Source organism: Arachis hypogaea, chromosome 16, assembly GCF_003086295.3.
Source record: "Arachis hypogaea cultivar Tifrunner chromosome 16, arahy.Tifrunner.gnm2.J5K5, whole genome shotgun sequence".
In the NCBI taxonomy this organism is placed as follows: Eukaryota; Viridiplantae; Streptophyta; class Magnoliopsida; order Fabales; family Fabaceae; genus Arachis; species Arachis hypogaea.
Genome location: NC_092051.1, coordinates 77,039,938 through 77,059,195, shown reverse-complemented (window position 1 = coordinate 77,059,195; position 19,258 = coordinate 77,039,938). Strand labels below are relative to the sequence as shown.

Here is a 19,258-nt window from a genome sequence, read left to right as displayed (position 1 = left end):
AATATTAGTTACTTAGTCCAAAACATATAAAATTTTTATTATTTCACAACTGCTAAATTTATAATTTAAATATAGAAAATAACCCAACAATTATAAAATTGGATAAAGATCATAACTCGTCTCAATTTCAATAAATCAAAACTTGCCTTAATTATCTTTAATAAAACAATTTCTGAAATTAAGGCTATAAATAACTATATGATTTGAGACTTGATCATAAAAAGGCTCTTCAAAGGTTCTGGGTCATACATTCAGTATTTCATAATTATCTATTCTTCATTAATTTTCGATGATGTCCTGGTTCATAAGTAGATGATTGAATATTTATTATTGGTATGCTTGATAAATTGTGCCAATTATGCGTTTCTTGAAATTGGTATGCCTCTCCTAGATTCTGAATAGTGCAATTCATGTTTCTGATTTTGATAATTTGAGTAGTTTATGAAGCATAGATCACTGTTATTGCAAATGATTTGGAATTGCTTTTGAGGTAGTTGAGACCTGAATGGCAAGAACAAGTTACTAAACCAAGCATAATAGCATCTCAGCTTGCCAGTTTGAACAGAATTCTTGAGTTTCAGTATTTCATAATTATCTATTCTTCATTAATTTTCGATGATGTCCTGGTTCATAAGTAGATGATTGAATATTTATTATTGGTATGCTTGATAAATTGTGCCAATTATGCGTTTCTTGAAATTGGTATGCCTCTCCTAGATTCTGAATAGTGCGATTCATGTTTCTGATTTTGATAATTTGAGTAGTTTATGAAGCATAGATCACTGTTATTGCAAATGATTTGGGATTGCTTTTGAGGTAGGTGAGACCTGAATGGCAAGAACAAGTTACTAAACCAAGCATAATAGCATCTCAGCTTGCCAGTTTGAACAAAATTCTTGAGTTTCAGTATTTCATGATTATCTATTCTTCATTAATTTTTTATGATGTCCTGGTTCATTTCAAGGTTGCAAAAGCTTTCCTTACTAAACCTGGAAGGGTGCCTTGTAACAGTTGCATGCTTGGATTCTCTTGCAAGTTTAATTGCTTGATATACTTTTATGCTTATTATGTTGCTGATCTAGAAAATTGGTCACTTTATTATATTTCCTAGAAATAATACAACTATACAACTACTAAACCTATAAACAAGCTATCATATTTAAGGATAAGAAGAGAAAAAGATGATACTTTTATTTGCAAAATAAATAACTTGAGTGGTTTATACACTCTGTTGTACAAATGTTATCCTCAATTATCAATACAACCTAGGATATTATCATATTGCAAGCTCAAACACCAAAATTAATAATGAATGAAAGAATGATTAGAGAGAACTCAAAAAAGGCAACCTCAAGCAGGAAGATCATTCTAACATTACAATGAACCCTTGAATTCTTCCAATTTGCCCTCGAACTACAGGAAGATCACAGAGTTCTAGCAGCAGTCCCACTGCTTCCCTCCTCTCTTCTGCATCTCTTGTTAGAGACTTCACCACTGGAGATAAAAACTCGATTTCTGCCATCTTCTCCTGCATAGTACTATTACAAAAGATAACTAAGTAATTAACAACAACAAATACAATCAATTTCACAAGAAATGTTGCCTTATTTTTAGAATTCTACCTTTGTCTCATCTTTGCCCGAAGCCATATTTCCTAACAATTGAATGATGTTAAACTTCTCTTTTCCATAATCATATTCATAGAAAACTGGATTTTTATAGGAAAAAAGAAAAGAAAAGAATAATCAGTTATACAAGTAGTAAACCGTAACTGGGAAACACATGATAAAGGAATTAACTTTATAAGAAACTAATGGGAAATTGAGAGCAAAAAAGGGAAAATCAATCACACACAAAAATTCAAGAAATTCAAAAGGAAATTGAATTGAACCTGTTGAGAAAATGCAAGGGATGACTAAGAAAACTGTGAAAACACCTAGACGTTGAGCTTAGACTTCCACATGTTTATTATAATTTTTTAAGTATGAAAAACTATTTTAACACTCTTATGCACTAATGGCTCTTAGGTTTCGTAGAATTTGATTGACCAATAATTTTAATAAAAAAAAAGATTAGTTCATTTTTTCTATTCCATTCTCCTAGCATTTAGTTAGTACCTAACATGTTAAAATTTTAAGTTCAGTCATGGAGAATGATGGCAAAGAGTCGTATAAAGATGGTGATCAATCTGAAGATTTAAGTGTTGAGTATGAGTGCAGTTCTGATGAAAGTGATGATATGGTGGATGTAACTGTAGATGAAGTTGAGGAAGATATAATTAATGCTGGTGGTTTGGAAAAGTTGATAACTGATTTGACCATCGAAGACATATGGGGATTGGTGTTTGATACAGAATCTCATGTTTGTGAATTTTATGCCAAGTATGCCAGGTGCTATAGATTTGTGTCCCGAAAAGACTTGAAGACGGTGGATGCTAATGGCAACATTAATACAAGACAGTTGGTTTGCAATAAAGCAGGAGAAAGACATTGGAAGCACCTTAAAAGGGACAATCGGCAAAGGGAACATAGGGCAATTACTCGTGTCAACTGCAGGGCGAGGATTCGGTTCATTCGTCACTATAGAACGGGTAAGTGGAAAGTTAGTGTCTTTGAGAGTGAACACAATCATCCACTGTGTCCACCTAAGTTCAGACATCTTATTATCGCGAATTGTGGGCTTGATGAGGCCGATAAAACACAAGTAGACAGCTTGCGAGCATGTGGTGTTAAAACTTGCCACATAATGGGTTACATGGTTTCCCAAAAAGGTGGATATGATAAAGTGGGTTTTACCAGCAAAGACTTACATAACCACACTAGTAAGACTAGGCATGGGAAAGTGAAAGACGGTGATGCATTTGCTGCGTTGGCCTATCTATTTTCTAAGGCAGACAATGACCCGTTATTTCTAGGAAAGTTCACCTTAAAGGATGGTAGGTTGGAGAATTTGGTTTGGGCTGATGGAGAAAGCGTTGTTGATTACGAATGTTTTGGCGATGTACTGGCTTTTGGCACTACTTACAAGAAAAATGTATACAACAAGCTCTTAGTTATATTTTCAAGGACCAACCACCATGGCCAGACAACTATCTTTGGATGCGCTCTGCTCTCAGATGAAAGGTCCGTAACTTTCAAGTGGGCACTGAAGGAATTTTCGGAAATCATGTCAGGAAAACTATCCGGAGGCGTTGTGACAGACGGAGATCGTGCTATGAGAGATGCTATCTTAGAAGTATTTCATGGTATACCACACCGCCTTTGTGCATGGCATCTCCATCGTAATGCGGTACAGAATATAAAAAACAAGCATTTTTGGGACGATTTTAGTGTATTATTGTATGGACAGTTTACCGTACAAATATTTGAACAGAGATGGAATGAGATCATATCCAAATACGGACTTGTCGAGAATGAATGGGTCCAAGCCATTTATAATGACAGAATGAAGTGCGCTACCGCATATTTGAAGGAGCACTTTTTTGGCCGCATAAGAACTACATCACAGTGTGAGGGAATTCATTCATTATTGAAGAACTATGTTGACAGTAAAACCAATCTCCTTGAATTCATGCATAAATTTTGTGAAGTAGTAAGGCATTACCGAAACAACCATCTTACTGCTGACTTTGAAACCTTTTATAAGTTTCCTGTTTTGACTACGTGCTTGGAAAGTTTTGAGAAACAAGCTGCTGAACTTTATACTAGAAATATTTTCAAACTTGTGAAAGATGAGATAGAAGCAGCAGGTGCCTTAAATGTGACTGAATACCCAAACAGTGGAGACATTGTTGAGTACAACACGAGTGAGTATTTTAATCAGCAATGGGAATTTAAAGTATCTTACAATAAAGGCAAGGACCTGTTTGCGTGTGAGTGCAGGCTATTTGAGATTCGTGGATTACCGTGTTCCCACATCTTTGGAGTCTTGAAGCATCGCAATAAAAAATGCGTCCCAACATCTCTTATCCTGAAAAGATGGACAAGGGATGCAAAGAGTGATTTTATATGCTCAATTAGCGAGCAGACACCGCTGATAATATAGTGCCCACACTTAGATGCGGTGCAATGTCATCTATTTGTTGGAAGCTTTGTGATATTTCTTCCAAAAATTCAGCTGACTATAGGGAAATCTCAGGTGAGTTACTTAAGCTAATTTCGAAGGTGCAAAATAAAGGTGATGCACAAGCGAGGCTTTCCCCCACGTCAGCGCTAATAGGTGATCCAGCTGTTGTGAAGTCAAAAGGGGCTCCAAGAAAGGTTCCAAAAGGCCAAAAGAGGCGAAGATGTTCACATTGTAAGTTAAGCAGGCATTTCGTTAGGACATGTCTATTACTCGCCAAGGAGGACTCCCGTGCCGAATACTCAAATGCTGAAGATGAACCAATGGTATTAATATAATGCCTTGCTTAAGGATATACTTTATGCTTACCTATTATTTTAGTGTCTTTCGCAGAACTATTAAATAATGAAATATTTTGAGCAATTTTTAAAATTTTTTTAGCAGGTTGAAGAATGTGATGCCAATAAACAGACTCCCTCTCAGAACACAAAATCAGTAGAAAATACACCTGTGCACAATAACAATAATTTTAAAGTAAGCACTTGTCCATGTTATACCATCTATCAAATTTATTGTCATTTCAATTCAAATTTGCAACATATTATGCTCGTAGTGCTTATATTATTTCTTATTATTCTATTACAAAAAGTTCAAGGGTTGTGGAAGCAAGAAGTCTGTATCTAAATTGACAGAGACACCGAAGATTAGAGCAAATGGCAAAAAAAGTTGACAGAAGGTAACATTTTGCATATCTAATAATTTATATTAGATAATTTAAGAAGGAAAATTAAAGTCTTAATTTGAATTTAAATTATTTTAATCCAATACCATAAGTGCAACTGAGAGTTTAAGGGTGAGTGAGGCCAACACTTTGAGAAAATTCTTACTCGACTCTAGCTTGTCTGACGAGTTTCTTTATTTATTATTTTTTTAAATTCTGTATCGTAATTATTTAAAAATTATTATTTATGTTTAGACCGAAGAAATCACTCTAACTCAAGAGACATTAAAAGATAAGACCAACACATCAGGAATTGAGGTGACCAAAGTTCCAGATGTAGCCACAACCAAGATACCAGGATTACCACAATATCCTATGCATCATTATCCAGTGGTCCTTCCTTATCAACCTTATGGTGGAGTCCTCCCTATTCCTTTTCATCATGTTTCAAATGGCATGGCGTACTTCAACCAATATCCTTCTACTGCCGGAATACATCATATCCTCAGTTTTCTCATATCTCATCGTATTCTAGTGGACCCAGTGATAGCAATACATGGGTTGGACTTTTGAATGATGTCATCAACAATAAAAAGCCATAGAGTTATAATCTATATATTATATTTTTAATTTATACATGTTAAAATTGCTGATTATATCTCCCTTTCAAATGCTTGTGCTATCAATTTATAAAAATTAGGGCTGGTTCCACAAGATTAGATTTACAACATAGGATATTATTTATTATTTTTATTTTTATTATTTTCTTGTGGGCATATGAACCGTCTAGTGACATACGACATTATATTTTGTTTACGTTTATGTTGGTATTTGTTTGCCAGATCATTTAATGTCTCCATTTGACTATGTATGAATTATACTCTTTTGGTGATTGAAATTTAGTTCTTTTATACTCTTTTAGTTCAGTGGCATCGTGTTTCTTGAAAGCATACTTCTCTTGCAGGGATGACCCTACTCTTTTATAATCATGAGAGTCCGTCTATTCTGAAGTTATCCTTGAGGCTTCAAGTTCTTTCACTGTGCTGTGCTGGATCTAAGGCTATCAATGATCCAAAAGGTTTGTTAAAGAAAGCTCTATAGTAGTTCTTTTATGAACCCTGCTATGCAATTTGAAGTTCCAATTGAGTTATTTACTTATCAAATTCTCTGCTAGCTTCATGTCAAAGAAAGCTCTATAGCAGTTTTATGCAGTTATTGAGAGAAATAACTGCCAAGAAGTTGGATATTTTGGTTAACAAAGTTAAATTTCTTGCCACTTTCTCATATAACTCAAGTTGTTTCATGAGTTGTAAAGATTCTTTAAATGATTAAGGCTCAAATATTTATTTATCATCACATGACTTGTACTGGTTTAGGCTTATAAACAATGCTTGCCTGTTTCCTTGCATAAGAAGGTGGTTGTGAATTTTCTGTCTGTATGCTGTTTAGTCCATTCATTTGGTGTTATTTTTTTATTTCAGTTGAAAAATCTTTTGTTTTGTTAACAAAATGCTAAGTGGTTATTGCCTTTTTCCTTGTAATAGGAGTTAAATGGGCATGATACCGGTGACCAAAGTTCTGATGGAAGTATAATTGGCGAGACATCAAATTTACTGTACGAAGAGGATGGCACCGTTTCTCTTAAGATTCACTTTGATGATGGAGATTTGGATGATGATGGGATTGAGCCTGCAATTAGGGAAAAAATTGACAGGTACATTTGTGTTCTTACATTACCTTTACTCTTTTAGCATAGTTTCAGTTACAGGTGACTTGCTTTTCTTTTAGAGGAAAAAATACCAAAATTATTGAACTGTACCCTCATGTTTCTTCCTTTTTTTTTTCCATTTGACTTGAGCACCACTTGAGTAAGGTCGAATTCGCTTTTAGTTTTCCTTGATTCTTTGTTTTTTTCTTTTAAAGAAAAGAAAAAGGAGATAGATAAAGCAGATAAAATGAAAGAAAGTTATATGGTATATTCAATCAAGCTAGAAACAAAGCTTGTGTCCCTTCTTTTTTCCTAACCTTTTTTTTGTTGCGAAAGTTCACCCTTGAAAGTTTCTTTATTGATTATTTTTTTTTATTTTTTAAATTGATAATCCTTAACATAATATTTGCAATACCATAGATGTGCTTTCACTTGAAAACTCCACACGCATAAATGAAGCTACAAGGGTGAAGGTATATCACTATTCTTTTGAAAAATTGCACATAGAATCTTAATGTTGAGAATGTTTTCATTCAACAAGGCATGCTTGGCTAAGGATTCAAGAGAAATAGTTTTATTTAGAAGTCTAAAATTGAGATGAAAACATAAGCAATACTAACTTCTATGCTTAATGTCTAATTGTGGGACTAAGTTTCTTATCTATTAGTCACTACTTCGTGTTGGTACCTTTTCTTTTTGGGCAAGAATAAATAAGATAGAATTGTCTAGGCACTAATGTCTCTTGAACTTGCAGAACATAAGAGTAGGTGCACACACACGCAGAACAAAGGCCTCTTCTGGTTGCCACATAAACTACAACATGAATTCAGGAATGAGGTATCTGAATGAGGACCCTTGGATATTGAAGATCTTGCAAACCTACTACGGCTCTAGAAGCATGGTTGTGAGAGCTGATCTTCTTGTCCTTCCATATCAATCTCTTTTGTCAAAATCATCTCGTGAAGCTCTTGGTCTGAATTTGAAATCCAATATTGATAATAGATGAGGCACATGATTTAGCTGATTTATTCATCAGCATGTATGACTCAAAAATTACTTTATCACAGGTATGCTCGTCAATTTTATGTAGCATGGACATTGAACAAGTCATATTTACTTCTAAATTTAACTGTTCTGTTCCCTATTTGTACAGCTGGAGAATGTGCATTGCCATGTAGAATGGTACTTTGTGAGATTCCACAATCTTTTGGGACCAGCCAACCGGAGGGCATTATGGTAAAAGGGGAGGAAACGTGAACCGGAGGGCATTATGGTAAAAGAGGAGGAAAGGTGAGGGGAGAGGATTATGTGTGATGATAAACTATTGATATGTTTCTTTTCATGGACTTTTGCTTTGATGTATTACTTTAGTGTTTGTGAAATTCCGGGCATGGATTGGATCTATGTGTAGTTCGAACTAGCCCTGCTTGAGCATTTCCTTTGTATGCTAAATGACTGGTTTTGTTTATCAGTTTATAAGAGTTTATCAATAAAAAATATTATCAGTTGGCATCACTTTTGGCAGTTTAGCAATACTCCGCTATAAGGATCAATTTAAAGAAGCTGTCTTCTTGGCTTTTGACTCACCATCCTGGAAGGTTTTATTCTCTCTCAACCTTGTTGATAATGGTCTACTAGTACATATTTGACCTTGGTTATTATTATTCTCAATGATAGGTTAATGGGGCTGCTGATAATCTTCTATGATCCCTTCTTGGAAGTCGGGTTCATTATTATCCAATAGATCAGTACAAGTATGTATATAGCTGGTTGTGTGAGTTTTGTTGTGTTTTATTAGGGTGTGTTTGCGAATTCTAGGGGAAGGAAAGTGCATGTTTGGTTGGCATTTCTGTTTCTATTTTCAGTTTTCATTTTCAATCTTCTTTATTTTTAAGATTTGTGAAGGAAAAAGTGAAATCAGAAAACAGGATTTTAGGGCCTGTTTGGTTGCAATTTCAATTCTATTTTCATTTTCTGTTACATTTTGACTACGGTGATGATCAAGCATTTTCTTTAAATTGTCTTTCTGGGTGATTATTAGTTTCATGTTTCTTATATGCTTTATTTGATTCCAGGATCTGAAGTCATTCTCTTCATTTATAATGGCTATTCTCTCAAGGTATTTCTATTTTCATTGTTTCCCATTGTAGTTAGAAATTGTTGTGCTATGGGTAATTTGAGATACTAATATGTTGCTGGTTTCTCCTTGAAGTTCTCATCATGAATCCTTGAAAGCTCAGAAAGCAATTAATGAGGTAGACTTATCCCCTTCAGATGATTGTTGACTTGTGTTGTAGTTTTATTGTCTTGATATAATTTAATAGTTCCTGATTTTCAACAGCTTTTTGTAAAGTACAACATCCAATTTTCTAGAGTATCTAAAAGATTTTTTAGGATATCAGACAAAGACAACCATACTTGTTTGTGGACTGGGATTTTCAGATTTGGTTTCTCATATTGGCTCTATGAGTTTTGATTCCACTGGCTTGCATTGGCGGTAAATGGCAACTCATTTGGCCTTCTTTCTTTTCATATTTGACTTGGTTTTAAAGTTGTTTAACACTCACTATAGATTGAGATGGCCTGACACATGCTTTAGGCTCTGTTTTTTCATTACTTTTGTTTTATCTTATTCATCTTTAGTTTGCTTTCTGTTTTACATCTTTTTGACTTGTAAATGCTTTCTATTTTATAATTTTGCACATTCAAAGCCTTGGCTCAATAAAATACTTTTCTCTTTTAGGTATAATTTAATGGCTAACAGAGTTTTGCTCTTGCTAGCTTTGGCTTCTCGGAACCACCCAAATTCATCAACTAGAATCCTGAGTGAAACAGCTGGTTTGTATTGCTTGTTATATACTTTTGAATCCTCCTTTGTGCTATCTTTTGTGCATTGTGTTTACTATTTATGCTTTTGCTCGTATAGGCCACTTTTTGAAGAATTTGAAAAGTCAACTTCCTCAGACAAGGATACTTGCAATTTCGGCTTTGAATACACCTTAAAGAAATCACCGTACAAGCTGTCACCTGGTGAGAAATTTGCTGTACTCGAGGATTTGCAAGGCAATGCCAAGTCATCCCTTGAAGAAGCCTTAACTCACACCTTTAATGGTTGATATGGCTAGAACAATTTTGAGAGATTCTGACAAACACCAAAAAAAAGTGTGTTGCATGTCAGTGGTTTTTCTTTTTCTTTTTCCCCAACCTTGTTTTTGTTTTAGTCTATTCTTTACAGTTCATTTTTGGTGCTTGACCCTGGTGCCATTTAATTCTCTGGGGCCAGTCCCTTGTACTGTTAGGTAACAAATAATGGAAAAAAATTTCCTTCTTTGTATGCTACCATTTTTGTTGTATGGAATACAATTTTTTTCTCCTTCTCTGTGGCAAGAACAAGGTGTCCCCATTTATGTGTGGGATTGATTTTAATTGAATGTTGTTATGACCTTTGGTTGTAAGCTTCAAGCTTGTTCACATCAATACAACAATAAAGTTACAAGCCATGATTTTTAAATTAGTTACATGCTTATTGTAATGTTTATTGAGAAGATTGTGCATTAAAATATGCAACTAAACAAACAAATTTAAGGGAAAATATTTCATGGAATAGCTTCATATGAAAAACCATTATATGTAAATCAAATTTAGCTAGCTAACTTAAGAGTTCAAACTTGTTATGCATCATAGTAATAATAATATACAAAATTATTGCTAAAGTAGAAATGGTAGAGCCTCTTAGTGTCATCATCCTTTACCATGTCTTCCCTCCTTTTGATTGAAGAAGTCCATGCATGCGACCTAGATATATAATAATCTTACATAATACAGTTCCATATTTCCATGCATAAACCATTAAAATAGTTGGTTGACATCTCTAATAATATATATTTTGGTTGTAATTTTTGTTACAAGGAGAAGTTACAAAATGTAACATAAATAATCAATCACAGAGTAACACGTCAGCAACTAAAAAAAAAATTGTTTTTGTCATTTTTATGTGAGTCTCCCCCTCCTGAAAAACATCATCAAATGCTTGAATGGAGAGATTGTATGAAGAGGAAAGACCATGAACTCAAATAGTTACAAACTTAAAATTCACTCGGCTTTACTGCTACTAATAATAATAATAATACACTGAGTGGATACAAGATCCAAAATGATACAGGTTAAATAAAAGCAGCAATAAGATAAAAATCATCTAAAACTCTAAGTTAACATTCAGATATCAATGAAAACCTTCTCTGCAGCTGCTATTGTCTTTTCTATGTCATCAGGGCTATGCGCCAAGCTGGTGAACCCAGCCTGAAACTGTGAAGGAGCCAAATAGACACCTTCTGCTAACATTCCCCAATAGAACTTTGCAAACTTGGTCGTATCACTCTTCTTGGCATCTGCAAAATTGTAAACAGGTCCTTCTGTGAAGAAAAACCCGAACATCCCACTTATATGCCCACCACATATAGCATGGCCTGCCTTCTTCCCGGCTTCAACGATGCCGCGAACAAGCTCACCTGTAATTTTATCCAAATATTCATAAGTTCCTGCCTCCTTAATGCACTTCAGAGTGTCTGTACCTGCAGTCATAGCCAAAGGGTTCCCACTCAAGGTCCCGGCTTGGTACATCGGTCCAGCAGGTGCCACCATCTCCATAATATCCATCCTCCCTCCATAAGATCCTACAGGCAGACCCCCCACCAATGATCTTTCCTAGTGTTGTTAAATCAGTATTTATGCCAAAATATTCTTGAGCGCCACCATATGCCAAACGGAATCCAGTCATAACCTCATCAAAGATTAGAAGGGAATTGTTCTCCTTGGTGATTTTGCGCAGGAAACTAAGAAAATCAGATTTAGGGGGAATGAAACCAGAGTTTCCAACAACAGGCTTGAGCATGACTGCAGCTATCTCTCCCTTGTTATCCTCAAAGAGTTTATCAACGGCTGAGAAGTCATTGAAGGGGGCTGTAAGAGTTTCATAAGTAGAACCTTTAGGGACACCAGGGAAGTCAGGAAGTCCTAAAGTCGCAACTCCACTACCTGCCTTAACAAGAAAAGGATCTGCGTGGCCATGATAACATCCTTCAAATTTGATGATCTTCTCATTTTCGGTATAAGCTCGAGCCAGACGGATTACACCCATTCTCAACTCCCATAAACCATTTCTTCCTAATCTCTTCTGACTCAGCCTTCCAAAACAGTACCCCATTGATGCAAGTTTTGTGATTTATTCCTAATTGTAAGACTTATGGGGAACAGACTTACTGTAAATTGTCAACTGCTAAGAGATTGTTCACATGATTAATATACTTACAGCAACAACATTTACAAGGGAAGTCTTTCCAGCATCTGGAGTCCTATCAGAGATAGCTCCATTTTCTGCTTGAAGAATAGGCTGCAATCATATACATAATAACATAGTAAGCTCAAGCATTTCAGATAAAGTGATCCACTATTAGAGTTCAAATTAGATGATGCATCATACTAAAATATGAATCAAGTTAAACAGGTTTATTGAAAACAAAAGGCATTGCAACAAATAACATGCGAATAAATGGACGCTTTAAAACAAATTTAGAAGTGCTATGTAAGGATCAAAAGGATGATCACCAATGCTGTGTCAATTATAAAGTCTAGTGTCTTTGTTAATCCCTACATGTATACATATATATAGCAATATTAGTCAACATTCAATTTTGACAAAATAAATAAACATGAAATAGGTGATGCTTTTTTAATTTGTTATGCTTACTTTCATTTGGTCTTGATCAGATGAAATTACATAGTTATATGGACTAAGCAAATTGAGGGCTTCATCTTCCTTAGATATGCTGGTGCTAAAAACTGTATTCTTTCAAGATAAGGTTTAGAGATCTCAATCAGAATCTAATTGGGTTGACTAAATTAGAAAGATATGAGAAAACACTATATTATGAGGAAGAGAAGAATGGTACATTAGGGTCTGAATGGTATAAACAAACTCAAATTCATTAACCTTGATTTCAAATTTATACCCTCCAAAAAGATAGAGAATGAACTATGAAGTGTTGTTTAGTAGTGTTTACCTCTGGAAGTATTTACGAGAGCGAAGAAGCTCTGTTCAAGGTCAGGGATGAAATCACCTTGCTTCTTTGACAAGAAGAGCTTGATGCAACGGTAGCTCTCAAACATGGTTCGAACCTCATCTTTGTTCCTCTGCTTGGTGACGACCTCATCCTGTGACAGAGCCGGAGGAGGAGGAGTAGGCGGACGAGCTAGGGTTTGAGGAGATTGTGGCGGCGGTGCTAGCGGCGGTGGTGTGGCAGTGGGATTCCGGGAGAGTGTCGTACTTTCGCTTCTTCAATGGCTGCTCGGCAGACGCCATTAGTTATGGTTAGTGCCGCTGATATCGGTGCTGTAGTTTTATAAAATCGCGAAGGTAGACGAAGGCGACGAAGACGGTGGTAGAGAAATGCACATTAGGGTTCGAAAGGGAACGACGCGAGCAACACATAGAAGAGCCGGGAAGGGGTGTGACGGGGCAATGGAAGTTCAGTGCAATGGAGGTTTGGTGCGGCGGCAGTGCAAGGCTGAGAAGCGATGCTCTGTGACGCACAGTGAGAGAGATCGAGCAGAGAGAGAGATAGGATAGGAAGAGGAGAGAAGAAGATGAAGAAGGTTAAACCTTCAGAGGCGTGATGAAGATCAATTTTGGTTCTTTGTTTTTTTAATATGTTTAAGGTAGATGAAGAATAATTTTTATTTTTTGTTTTTTTAATATGTTTTTATTTTGTTGTTTAAATTATTTAAATTTATAGTATTAGGATTAATTGAATTCTAAATTTTGATTAATTTAAAAGGGTATTTTTGTCTAATCATATAAAGGAAGGATGTTTAAGTCTTTTTATAAAATTAAATAAATAAATATTTTTTATTTTTATTTAATTAAAAGGGTGTTTTAGTAAAAGTGGTGATATACTATATATTTAAAAAAGAAAAAATTAAATGCTGATATGAAAAATAAATTTCACATGTCTTATTGTTATTTGTCCATATTTTAAACGTATCAGTACGTATTAATTTATCAACGTACCATAATAAACACCTAAAAAAAATACCCAACATAAATATTTATTGGTTAATTAAATTGGAAATCATTTTTAATATGACGCATAGATGGGTGCAATGCAGCAAAATAATAGTGGTGATGTGAATTGCACCACTATGGGTAATAGAAATTTGGATATTGGTGTGTATAGTAGGGTGCAGAAAAATAATTAAAAATCAGACTTTGTAAATTTTGTTTTTCGAAAATTAAAAATTTTAAAATATATTTTAAATTGAAATGAATTCTCCAATTACAGTTTTTTTTAAATTAAAAATTCTGAAATTAAAATTGGACATTCTAATTCTTATTTATAGAAAATTAAAAATTTTAAAATATTTTTTAAATTGATATTAGAGCCTCCAATTTTGATTTTTTAAAAACAATTTCCATATTTTTTTAAAAAAAAAAACATATTTAAAAATTTCACATTATTTTAACCCATATTAAAATTTTTTAACCTTAATTAAACATTACTAACTACATTCACCTAAAAGTTTTACCAACTAGCCTTTTCTAACCCTAATAATACTATTAACGAATGTGGATCCCACCTACATTTAGGTATTGAGCAGTGGGACCTGAAGGCATTGACTGTGGATGCAATTCACACGATTTCACATTCACTGATGCAGGCATGCAGCTTTAATTTTTACTGCTCTCTCTACATGTTTTTTTCGCCCCAATGAATGACATGATTTTATCACATGGTACATTGTCCTGAAGAGAGAAAAACTTTTACCAAAAGGGATAGTGTGTGGTTCATCCGTTCATTATTTTGTTTCTCTGCTTCTTCACTTTTCCCATTAGGAAGAGCAAAAGATGTCTCCCTCGGTTACTTTATGTCTAGAGCAAGCAAAGTTTTTTTCTCTAAACGCATCAGAACCTAAAGTGAATGAATTTCAAACTACGTGGAACATTATGGCTGAATTTCAAATTTCAAACTTAAATTTCATTGACAAAACAGCATAAAATTGCCATAACTAAGCAAAACATGTAACAGAATAATGATTAAAATATATATGTCCTATTAATTAAGAGGGTATGAATTTCTGTTGTAAGAACCGATTTTTTATAAAACGATTTTTCGGATTTTCTGTGATTGAAATTTACGAAAACTATGAAACACAGTTTACTTTGTTTTAACGAGGTAGAGTCATCTCAAAAATAAAATAAAATAAAATAAAAATTATTTTTTATATAAGACAAAAAATACTTTTTATTGATAACATTTAATTATCAGTCCAAATTCATTCAATAAAAAACTTTTTGATTTGTTTAATTTCACTAAAACATTTTAGAGATATTTTGGAAATGAGATAATTTATGATATTAGTATTATTTATACTAGTATAATTATTTTTTTGATATGATATAATAAAAATAAGTGATCAAATAATTACCACTCTTGGCAATTATTATCATTTAAGATTTAGTTTTAGTCATATATTTCACCACTCTTATATTCATTTTCCTTTTCTAATATATTTATCATTATAAGTTAATTCATCATGTGATGAATTAACTTGGAGAACCAAAAAAATTAAGGTTAATGAAATTAAAATCTTATCCAAGCCTCTCCCTTAATGTTCGACCACTTCACCTCCTCTAAATCCATCACATGTAAAAATTCACATATTTCGTCATTAAAAAAGGAAAAGTGAGATAATATCAAATAAGAAAAAAAAAATAGAAAATTAATTTTTCATCATTATCTCTCCTTACTGCAAAGTTGATTCTTTCCCTTTTTACCACCCTCATTTTTATCATCATCACAAAATACTACTAATACCTAAGAGTGGAAAAACAAAAGAAAAAAAGAGGAAAAGAGAGATAGACAAAACTAGAAGGAAAAAAAAAAAAAAAAAAAAAAAGGTAGGAAGCTTTGTATTCATTAAAGTTCATCTTCAACCTTCATAAGACTAGGACCTCTTCTCAAGAAACCAACCTAGCCAAATGTCACTACTAGAAACAGGCTTTTTTGGACAAAAATTTCAAACGAAATTTATTCCATTTGAATAACTTTTTTATTTTGGACAAATTTAAAATAAATGTTGAATAATTTTTAGTGGAGATATTGAAATAATATATTCTGTCCTAAATTTGTCTAAATTTTGTCCTAAATTTTGGCGCCAAATTTTTTTTAGATGGCGCCAAAATTTTTATACAGATTAGCAACACATTTTGGACAAAAACTATAATTCGTCCGTATTCCATCCAATAACTTCAGACAGATTTAGGACGCATTTTGTAAAATGTTAATTCTATCCCAAATTTGTCTATAATTTGTTTTAAATACTTTTACTATAACTAACCCTTCGAAGTAGACAAAATTTTTCCCACAAATTTGAGACAAAAATAGCATCATTTGTAAATTCCGTTTGAAAGTTCATCAATTTTCAAACAAATTTCAAATATTTATTAAAAATTTTTAAAATTTAGTATAAAAATATTATTTATATTTTAAATTAGTATATGATTTGTCTCAAATACTTTTACTATTCCGAAATAAAGTTTTTTTTCCTAAAATAACCTTAATTATATATAACTTTTAAAAAGGTACAGTTTTCGTTTGCACCTTTCAACTCCAAAGCTTCTGGATCAAAATATGAAATAATCATCATACCAATTAACATCTTATTTATTATTATACGTATTTTTTAAAATTGGATTAATAGGTACGTTAGTGCTTATTTATGCAGGCTTTTTTATATAAATTAGTAAATAAAAAAATTAATTCCCATAATACACATGCAGAAAAAGCTTTACAAAAATGCGCAGGGCCATTGTTCGCAAAGCACCCACGAAATGGATTTAGCCGTCATCTCAGGAGGGGCACACACGAACTTCTGGTGGGAGAAGCCATTTTGTGCCTGACACCAACGAAATTGGTACTTTTGGAGGGGTTACTATGAAATTTAGTTGGTTTATTTTTAAAATATATTTTTAAATATTTTTAAAAATAAAAAAATCATTTAATTTTTTATTAAGTTAATAATTTATTTTTATATAATATCAAATATGAAATAAATTACAATCTTAAAATAATTAATTGAATCATTATAGATCAACCATTAAAATATAAGACTAGTAAATTAATCTATTATTCACCATAACTCTTTTAATTCAGGTAGTACGTACTCAGTACTAAATAAAAAAATTTAACAAATATACTTATTCAATCCTAAATTTTAGAACTAAATTGACTATATTAGTTTTTTTTCTATCATTGTATATTATGTTTGACTTTTTTTAGTTAAACTTGGGAGACTCTATCTTTTTATTTTTTTTATATACTCTATCTTCTTTTTTCTATATTTTTTTTATTTTTATTATATTTAATATTAAATTTCTCATACAAATTTTTATATACCATCTTATATTTAATTTTGATTTTTTTTGTTACCTCATATTATTTTTTAATTTATTCTTTTAATTATTTACGTTATAATAATTCAAATTTTAATTTTTTAACAAATTTAAGATAAAGTGTGTCAAAGAATTACATATATAAAAATCTTAAAAATAAATTAGAAGAGTGCTAGGGGTCAGCAGATTTTGTGATTTGTAGCCATCAATTAGCCATCAGTAGTGTTTTTAATAGTGTGAGATTACATCTAATGGTGGACAATTACTCATTTTTCCTTTAATGGTTAAATGCTGGCCAAATTTTAATAAAATTGCTGGCTTCTAGACTTTCTCAATAAATTATATCCAATCTTCTAAAAAAAATAGTAAAAATAAAATATAATAAAAAAATCACGTAAAATAAAAAAGTCATATACTTTTTCATAAGATTGTAGTATATTAAAAATTTAAAAAAATACAAATAAATACATTACTTAGTGCACTTTTTCATACTATTCATCTTGATCTTCATCCTCATTGTTCTCGTCGTCGTCCTCGTCTTCGTTCTCATCCTCATCCATATCTTCGTCTTCATCCCCAAGTGGCTCATCATCATCATCATCATCATCATCATCATCATCATCTTCTTCTTCTTCTTCTTCTTCTTCTTCTTCTTCTTCTTCTTCTTCTTCTTCTTCTTCTTCTTCTTCTTCTTCTTCTTCTTCTTCTTATTATTATTATTATTATTATTATCTTATACTATTGGTATCCAATAAATCAACAATAATGTCAATATCATTTGAGATATGATTGTTAGATTGATTTGTGCCATCTTCTTGATATACAAAATCCTCCGTTGTTTCAATCTCAATCTCACCTCTTGCTTTAGTCTTGAATACAAACCACCATTCTGCTTTTTCCTTGGTGTTGCTCATTGGATGAGGTGCAAAATGTACTTGAATTGCTTTATGTGCAATGATAAATGGATCATATTTACCATATCGTCGATTCTTTCGAATCTGTATGATTCCATACTATTTGTTTACCTTTATTCCTTTGCCAATCGTGGGATCAAACCATTCACATTTAAATAGTACAACTCTTTTTAGTGGTAGCCCAGTATACTCAACTTGGATAATTTCATTAAGCTGGCAATAGAAATCATTTTCATATTCACCATAACCTGTGCCTTTGACACATATTCCATAATTCTGAGTTGACTTTCCACTTGAGTGAGATCTTGTGTGAAACTTGAAGCCATTGACTTTGTAGATAAGCCAACATTTAACAATTCTCAAAGGACCCCATGCCAAGGAATGAATATTCGAATCTGTCACATTATTTAAAGGATCATGAACCTATATTAAATAAGAACCAATAAGTTAGAATATAATATGTCATCTACCAAAAATTGTGTATACAATAAGACTATCATATCATGTTGACTTACATAATTTTTAAACCATTTTGCAAAATCCGCTTCAATAAATTGATCAACTTGTTCATCACTTAAAGTAATATGATCTTGGCGTATGAAACACAAAGATCCTATAGTACATGAATTTTAAATAAATTAAAATTATTAATATAAGAAAATATTATTAATCATAAGAATATATATAGGAAGATAAATACTCACTCAATATATGGCTTAATTCCATCACAGTTTATTAGTATATGATTCATGGCTGCACTGAATTCTTTGTCATCTAAATAACGAGTTTTGCATTCACCAGCCAAACAACCAGGCAAATTAAAAATAGACAAATTCTGCTCAATTGAATCATCACCTTCATCATTTTGCTTTGCGTCGATGCTAGTTTGGTTAAAATAGTACTCACAAAAGTGAGAAATCTCCTCAATTAGGTATGATTCAACGATAGATCCTTTAACATGTGCTTTGTTCTTGACCTTTTTCTTAAGATGATGGAGAAATCTATCATGAAAAAATTCATAACAAAAATCAAATAACAAATAGTTGACTTAATAAAATAGTAAAAAGAAATTTGAGAGTAAATATAGAGGTGTGAATAAGGTACCTCTCAAAAGGATACATCCATCTATATTGCACAGGACCACCAAGCAATGCTTCAAATGGCAAATGAATAGGTAGATGTTCCATTGAGTCAGAAAATCCAAGAGGAAAAATACGTTCTAGCTTGCATAGCACAATTGAAATATTTTCTTCTAGCTTATTTAGAACATCTTCTCGTAACGATGTTGAGCACAAATCTCAAAAGAATTGACTTGACTCTGTTATTGGCTTCCATATCTGCTCTGGCAATGAACTAAAAGCAATTGGCAGTAAACGTTCCATAAATATATGACAATCATGACTTTT

General features: G+C 32.7%; 1 protein-coding gene, 1 long non-coding RNA gene and 1 pseudogene across 2 annotated transcripts; 2 read left to right on the top strand and 1 right to left on the bottom strand.

Moving 5' to 3' along the window:
- Positions 1-2,145: 2,145 nt before the first annotated feature.
- Positions 2,146-3,383, top strand: LOC112757176 (protein FAR1-RELATED SEQUENCE 5-like). The gene is made up of 2 exons (XM_025805787.1): positions 2,146-3,244; positions 3,373-3,383. Exons 1-2 carry the CDS (start codon positions 2,146-2,148, stop codon positions 3,381-3,383), a joined length of 1,110 nt encoding a protein of 369 aa, XP_025661572.1.
- Positions 3,384-8,229: 4,846 nt separating this feature from the next.
- Positions 8,230-9,864, top strand: LOC112754373 (uncharacterized). The gene is made up of 5 exons (XR_003178521.2): positions 8,230-8,610; positions 8,704-8,746; positions 8,833-8,988; positions 9,235-9,329; positions 9,418-9,864. It is a non-coding gene; the product is annotated as an uncharacterized lncRNA (long non-coding RNA).
- An 842-nt stretch (positions 9,865-10,706) lies between these two features.
- LOC112754372 (glutamate-1-semialdehyde 2,1-aminomutase, chloroplastic-like) lies at positions 10,707-11,826 on the bottom strand (annotated as a pseudogene).
- Between the last annotated feature and the right edge of the window lie 7,432 nt (positions 11,827-19,258).